Below are 8,332 nucleotides of genomic sequence, written 5' to 3'. Positions count from 1 at the left end.
TCTCCAGAGCCACAGACATTATGCAACTGTTCTCACAGGCTCAGTAGGACAACTCAACACAAGTTAATGTAATTTGATGTTGTTGTAGTAATTAAAAGTATAATGAATCCTTTGACTAACATTTAAATGTTTTTAAATTCATCTAAAGTGCCGCCACAGAGTCTCTGCTGATAAAATTCACCTGGAAGGAATTAAATAAGTTCATATTCAATCAGACAAAGTGCTGTGCTGCAGCCTTCAGCTTGTTGGGTGATGCTGCTTTCACACCTTCAATAACCATGTCGGGTCTCAGATCAGAGTTTAGGCAAGCAAGGACATTGTCAGAGGGAACAGCTGTAGTCCCAGCTCAGCTCATAATTACTGTGTGAATGTGTTGAAACACATGCAAACAGCCAATCTGTCGTGTACACTCTACATTGCGGAGCATCTGTGGAAATGCGAAGAACTCGTTTAAAGCTCTTATTTAAAAGTTACGACTGAGCAGCTTTAACATGGTGTGATGTAAAATTAAAGATGTTTCCATACTGATACCAGCATCGGAAATGCCTCCAATACCCACGAAAATGCAGAGTCGGGCATCGGCGAGTACGCAAATCTATGTACTATCCGACAGCAAGTCTTTAAAGGTATATTAAATTCACACAGACAAAACTGCAATTTTCTGTCCCCAAAAAACACTTCTTCTTCAGTGCTTAAAAACTGCAGTTGCTTTGTGCAGCCACTGTACAGTACTGTCTTTATAGCAGTGAAGAAATGATTTTTCGTCATGTAGCGCTGGCCAGAGCTAGCTAAAAAGTTAGCAATTTGGCAACATTTCGGTCAAACAGTTTGCTCGAATGCCAAACAGAGCCGGAGTGACATGTACACAGATAAGAAGTTCTCACGTGTGGGAGAACTGTATTAAATGCCATGGGGTACGCACACAGCTGCAGCTGGTCTGGCTGTCTGTGTGGACAGTAAAAACATATGGGCGAGCAAGAGGTAGAGAAGGAGCGAGCATGAGGCAAATAGAGCTGCAAACAGCTCTACAAGGAATCAAGGGAACAAAACACTAACTCTTAGTTGGCAGAACTCTTAGATACGCTAAATCCAGGTATGGGAATCATATCAGCAAGGAAAATGGTATTGGAACATCTCTAATTAAGAAATGGGAAATATTAACTCTCCACGATAAATTAACTGAGTTATATTCACCAGTCTCCCTCCTGAGAAACTCCTGACAGACAAAACAGACGGAGCAGCATTAATTTAAAGCCCAAACAATGAGCACATGACAGGAAGAGCAGATTAGCTATTCTTCCTCACACTGATATCAGGATACAACAATGTTCCGCCAGTATGTGAGCTGTAAATGGATCTGTAATGAGGAGAATATCAGATGTGTATATTAATGAATTAATGAAAATGAAGGGAAATTAAATTATAAAAAAGAAAAAAACACGTGAATTTAGATACATTTATTAGGAAATGTTTTTAAACGTTTTTTTAAAAAGTCAATGTGACCTTTAGAGAGAGCAGCATTGTATAAAATGCCGATAATTCATTTACAGACAATGTGAAGCTGCTAAGTGAGTGCTACGCTGCCGTAGCCTTCACCTCTCGACTCAGCAGCAAAGGTTCAAGTCCGTTTCCACGTCAGCAGCAACGTCTTTCAGCTCTCAGAGTCCATGATGAAGGTCTCAAAGTTCGGGTTGAGCTCAGACACCAGCGCGTCCACAAACTCCTCGATGGTGGGTCGTCTCTGCAGCATCCCTGTCACACAGAAACACAGTGGCAGGTTTAAGGATGTGTGTGTGTGTGTATCAGATGCTAGTGAAGGGAAAAAGCTATTTTGAGACACTGGGATGACCATGTTTCCATCACTCACCTCATTCTAAGAGGAAAAGTGAAGCTGGTATGAACATTTAAATATTTCTAACCTGAAGTCACTGCAGTGGTTTTATAAAACAGAACTCTCTAACAGGCTAATAAAGGACATTTTATTGAATCCTTTGAAGCATCTGACTTTTTTTTATACTAGAGTAAATTAAAATCCAACTAAGGTCGTCGACACAGGCTGCTGCTCCTGAGACTTCTGATCTAATTCCAGTTTTCTTGTCATCCACACCAGTAGAATTTATTTTAAGGAGGGTTTTTCTTCTGTTAGCAATATTATGCAATTTTGCCTTTTTCAAATCTTCCTTGATTTCTCAGGGAACAATTCATGAATTCTGATGAGGCATGTTTAGGGGGAATTTATTGCATGTTAGTGAAATATAGCAGGCTTTATTGAATTTAGGGGACTGTTGGGCCTTCGTGGAGGTATGTACTCTACTGAGTGTCATTCTAGTTTTTAAATGTGTGTTTATTGTGTGTGTCTGGACATTGGAATGTTCCATTCTTAGTGTAATTTAAGCTGAAGGTATGAGGACATTTCCAAATTTTGAACAACAAAACTTCATTATTATATTAAATCTGGTCAAAATGGTGTACAGCCACTTTTCTTGCACCCGCACACATTCTTACTATTCTGAGAAGAAATGAGAATAGGCTCCGACGCTCTCATTTAACATGCCTCTGATGGTGATAAGAATCAGCCGACTGTGTGTAGTTAAAAACTGCTATGAAGTTCCCCACATCTGAGGTTTCTGTCTTTAACTAAAATAAAAGGTATATCTAACATTTAATGGCGCTTTAGAGGGCTGATAGTGAACTCACAGACATAAATATATCTACAGCACATTCTCCCATCACACCAGACTGTGACTAGTGCCGCACAGCAAATGTGTGTAAGCGCTGGGAATGTGCGTCTGTGTTTTGAGAGCCTGTCTGCCAGTTCATGCATGGAGAACTCCCTTGCTCGCTTTACAATTCAGCTGCACGCCCGCTTTGAAGTCACTTCATTTCCCCTTGTGTGGCTGCCAATGTAAATAGGCCCTCTGCCCCTCCCTCCCCCTCCCCGCTTTCCTGCATGGGTCACCTCCAGCGCACACACACTCAAACACACACAAACTTGCACATAAGCAAGTCTGCACAGGCATGCATGAATGGAGACGTAAAGAGATTCAGACAGCGATCCAGAACATACAGACACATAAAGATATGGACAGTCCAATGCGCGCACGCACACACACACACACACACACACACACACACACACACACACACACACACACACACACACACACACACACACACACACACACACACACACACACACACACACACACACACACACACACACACACACACACACACACACACACGGGCGTGTGTGTCGCCGTCATCCTGAAACTGGCTCAGCAGGTACAAACTGACCTGGCCTACAGTGGATCTCCTGAAATGAGAACAGCAGGGGGATTATCATCTCCTCTTACCCACCGGTTGCGCTCTGCCCTGTGGCTACAAGATGATACCAACACACAGGGGTCCCTAATGCTGCAACCGCAAAGCCCCTGGATCCCTGGGAACATGGCAGCCACATAAAAGTGATGATTTCCCACCATAAATGATCCCTGTAATTAAAGCGCTGCTGGATGTGTTTGCTGTGACCACCGTCTATGGCATCTGATGACTGCTTTAAAGTGGATATCCAAATACTACGAGCAGTTCAAGCTGCATTAGTGTTTATTAATACAGAGAATACTGAGGTCAGCACATCAAGTTACACCTAAGTGCCCTGATCAAAAATGGTCAATGTTAAATGGTTTGTATTTATTGAGCTCTTTTCTAGTCTTGATGACCACTCAAATCGCTTTACAGTTTGCCATTCACCCATATAATCATAAAGTGCATCTATTCACAGCACTATTTTTTCTATGAGGGGCAATTCGGGGATCAGCTTCTTGACCACAGACACTTCAGCATGAAGATGGGGAAGATTGGGATTGGGATTCTCTGTGTTTTTCAATATAGGTTTAACGTTTAGAGAAATTGACAGAGCCCCATACTCTGCATTCGTTTTGTCCATATTAATGCACTTCTTATGGGGGGCAGTGTAGCTAATAGTTCAAGCGAGACAACCATAAGACACAGGGAAGAAATTTGAACAGTGGCAGAACTTTTGGGGGAAAGACTTGAGGTGACGAGTTGATAAGAAACTCTAGACATCTATATGTTACTTGATTTGCCTCTTTCGCGACCATCGCCATGTTTGTAGGTGTCAGAAACTCCAGACTGTGTTGCCCTCTAGTGGATGCATCTTTTGAAACGGGCGTATCTCGTTTTCTAAAGGCAGCATAAATTAGCAATTACATCTTTCATCTTACATATGTTCTGTGTTGATATAAATATTGATGAGTGCAGCTTTAATCTAAAAAGCTTAATGATCAGTTAACTCTTGCTTAGTCGGGAAAATATATAATTGATCTGACAAATGTCTATGTGCATGGAAGACTTCACCGATGCTTGTATGAATACACCTCGTCTCAGGTTCCTGACTCTACAGACTCAGTCACAGAGAAGGATCGAAGTGTCGTTAAACCACTTGCGTATGTAGCACAAAAACAACGAAGAAACAGACACACAGGTACACACACGTTCTGACACTTGTTTGCTTATTACAGTACGTGAGCAGTCAGAGCTGCTCACCAGCACTTTCTCTAATAGATGTGATTTCCTGCCTGTGATTCCACAGGGGAATCTGATGTCTGGAGCAACTGCCTGCCACAGGTTAGTGTGTTAAACAAGTAAAGTTAACATGACAAAAGTGATGAGAGAGGGAGGGGAGGAAGAAGAGAGAGAAAAAGACAGAATCACAGAGGGAAAGGGAGGTGTGATCATGAAAGAGGTTAGGCAGGTAAACAATGGCGCCCTTTGCTGGCTTATCATCACCAGCTGCCTGTGGTGTCAGCACCCCGGTGCTCAGCGGTGGATGAGGAGAGGATCAACAATAAGTGGCGAGGAGTGAGTCTTTTCTCAAACCAGATCTCCGGGAGAGTCGGAGAGGAATGCGCAGATAACCTCAAAGTCATAACAGTGTGGAGGAGTATCTGATCTAAGATGCTGCTTTTACACATAGACACACGGAGGCGGGGCAGACAAAACAGACTGGCAGGTTTCACTGTAAAAGAGGTGAGCACTAAAGCTAAAGGGATTTAAAAGAAAATGGCACTGCTTTTGAATTTACTGCAAAACTGGTAAAGGTGTCCATAGATGTTAAACAATGTCTCATCAGAAATCCATAGACCTGCTGCAAATATACAGAATATACAAAATATACATTCTAAAACATAGAAAGCAGCTAGTTGTTTAAATCTGAGGCCAACGTTTGATCATTTAACACATAAAAGTCAAGGGTTTTGAGAAATCTCACTACTGTCATATGTACTGTTAGGTGCCTTTTCCTCTAATCCTCAAACTTTTTAACCATTCTTGTGTTATATATATACAAGTTTGCGTCTCATAATGTGATTTTAAAGCTTGGTTTTACTTTAATTATTCATGTTTTTACTTATGATATATTGTTAGCTATCCTTGGGTGTGTAGAAAGGCACCATTAAATAAAATGTATTATCATAGCTTTGAGCAACAGTGTCCCAGGGACTCTGAATAATCCATTTTACTGTGAACATTTTTCTCTGGGACTTTACTCTGACGCAATGAAAGAGTTAGTTTTTTTTAGCAGGATTACGCAAAAACAAAAAATCTAAGAAATTTAGCTTAGCCACTTCCAGTGGACTTTTAGGCCTAAAACACAGTGTAAATGACCTCCTTTCGAGTCGAATATGAATGTCGGGGCTTGCAGACACTTGGATGACACCACACGAGCAGTATGGGGCATGTTATGTATTTTGTCTGTTGTTTTATTACGTCTGAAGAAGGAGTCACCAGTTACTTCGTATTGGATTCGGCTGCAACAAAGTTTACCCCTGAAACTCCAGAAGTGTTTTGTGAACTCAAACACTTCACCCACCCCTCCATCGACATAGTGGTGAGTAGATGATGAATTTTAATTTTTCGGTGAACTATTGGCAACTAGTTGCATTTACTCACATTATGTGATACAATACAAATAAAGGAAAAACAGCTGGCTAACTGGCTAACTTTTGGCTAACTTAGGCTTTTTCCTTCATCATAGTCGTTTGTCTAGAGAGTTGTAGCAGAGACTGGCAAAGCCACGGGTAATGAGGATTTAAAATGGGACAAAAATGAAAGGTCCCTTGAATAAAATTGGGTATTTCTCTGGGTTTGAACATTGTTGGAAACCTTTTGGTTAATGTAAGTACACAAGTCTTCACAATATATAACATAGGTCTAGACATTTGTATATGTTTTAATGAAGAATTGTTACGTATTTTATCTTTAACATTGCAAGATAAGACGTTTTCCAGGGAATAATTATTGGATCTTGATGAAAGAAACTGATATGTTTAGGGGACTGATTTATGAATGTGTGTGATTTGATGTGGAATTAATAAAAATAATAAAAACTCAGATCCGGCAGATTAAAATGTGGTTTCATAAGGGAACTGTTGGGCCTTGGTGGAGAGATGCACTCTACTGCGATAACATAAGATACTACTAGATATTATTAACACTGTCCATTAATCTGAAAACTCGAACAACTTCTAACCAACAGACCAAAACCCTATTTCAGAGACTGAAGCCAGGTAATATTTGACATGTTTGCTTAAAAAATTACTGAAATGTTTGATGATCAGAATAATTTCAGATACAATTTCTGCTGATCCACTAATTGACTAAACATTTAACTGAACAGTTAGTTCTGACATTTAAGGTTATTTTTGTAGTTTAGGCAAACAGACCCTTTAAAATTGAGCAAACAGATGATCAGGACAGCTGTGATCCACTTTACAGACTCACATGGGTCATTTAGAGAGACAGCAGCACATCATCACTACAAATACTGTACTAGCATAGTTACCGTGGGCAAAAACGGACTAAACATAGACTGCGCTTTGTGTCCATTGTTGAGGGAGCCTTAGGACAGAGGCTTTGCCGTGTGAGTCATCTCGTATTTAAGAGTTTCAGTTTCCATTCGTATTGGCATTGACAGTCATTAAGGATAAAAAAACTGCTTCTACCCATTACTGTCATCTCAGGGCCCGCAGCATGATCCAACTTGGCCAACAGAGTTTGGGTAAAACAGCAGGTGTTAAGAGACACAGAATGAACACGGACTTAAAATAAGAGTGTCTCTTTCAACAGAGGTATCCTCACACATAATGCTGCTTAAAAAAGCACCTTTTAACCAGAAACCCAGATCTGCAGATTCACACAGATACACAGAATAAGTTGTTTATTTACTCAGAGGGTGGTGGGCGATGAGTATCGGTCAAATGAAGACCTATGTGGCTGGCCAACAGCTCTGAGGCCGTGCTAATGACAGCTCTGGGGACAAGAATTTAGCTGAAATGTTTAAAAATTGCTCCCCAGCCCGCAGCTACTGCTGGTTGAGTTCATCAAACACGTGAGCTGCTGCCTATCAGGAGCTTTGATGCTGGGGAAAAACTGTAAGATGACCTACATTCTGGCAAAATAATATGAAAGATAATTATAATTTTGAGCTTGTACCCTAGCCCTATAAACTTTAGTTATTCATTGGCATTTCCAGCAGCATATGTCTATATATAGATGCTATACCTTGATTTCTTGGCTCGCTCAAAGAATGTGTAGCAAGCACTTCTATATTTACCTGGATCCTACTAATTACGGCACTAATTACCACCATTGGACAGTGTCTTATCCTATCCCAAAGCTGAGCTGAGACTGACTGTTACGTAAGAACTATTGATCCCGCTCCCATGGGCTTGGTGGTGTTGTTTTTTCATGATTTAATTGGTTGCTTTGATGGGCCAATTACACCTACGAGCAGTGTGCAGGGAGCAGCAGTGATGTACATTTCAAATGTGAACAAACTGCAGCATGCAGTAACTTGAGCCTCAGCTTCACCTCCTCTGCAGCGTTATGTTCCCTGCATGTTTATGAAACTACGTTCGCACACTCCAATACAGAGCATGTGATCGTACATTTCAAAACACATTTCTGGCCGATTCAGTTGGTGTTCAGCTACAGCTCGTAACCATTCGAAACATGTCAAGGTGAGAAAAGCAGTTATCTCTGTCAGAGCTGCAGGCAAACCATCAGCTCACCATCTCTGGAATTACACCTTTGAAGTTCAGGAAGCTTTTTCTTCAAGCCACACCTAAAGACAGGCCCACAGAGCAAGCGGGACAAGAGTGACGACAAACACTGCACTGGGAGGCTCTTTGTTGAATAAGTGCCTTCACAAAAGGAAAAGAAAGTTAATGAGGATAAACGTCAGTGAACCAACCTCTTAATGCAAGAAATGTTTCCCCAAACAAACCTGCTTAACATGTAATGTATTAAA

General features: G+C 41.0%; 1 protein-coding gene across 2 annotated transcripts in view; it reads right to left on the bottom strand.

Moving 5' to 3' along the window:
• Window positions 1–1,442: 1,442 nt before the first annotated feature.
• The window catches only part of LOC118105885 (mitochondrial intermediate peptidase), a 30,469-nt gene continuing 23,579 nt past the window's right edge, over window positions 1,443–8,332 (bottom strand). For both annotated transcript variants that reach the window (XM_035153884.1, XM_035153885.1), the window contains exon 20: window positions 1,443–1,752. In XM_035153884.1, coding sequence (XP_035009775.1) covers window positions 1,652–1,752 — 101 coding nt within the window. In that variant the 3' untranslated portion in view covers window positions 1,443–1,651. The remainder of the gene's footprint in view (window positions 1,753–8,332) is intronic.

The sequence above is a fragment of the Hippoglossus stenolepis genome, chromosome 4 (genome assembly GCF_022539355.2).
Source record: "Hippoglossus stenolepis isolate QCI-W04-F060 chromosome 4, HSTE1.2, whole genome shotgun sequence".
Lineage (NCBI taxonomy): Eukaryota > Metazoa > Chordata > Actinopteri > Pleuronectiformes > Pleuronectidae > Hippoglossus > Hippoglossus stenolepis.
The sequence above is the reverse complement of the archived record's forward strand: the minus strand, read 5'-3'. Positions and strand labels throughout refer to the sequence as shown.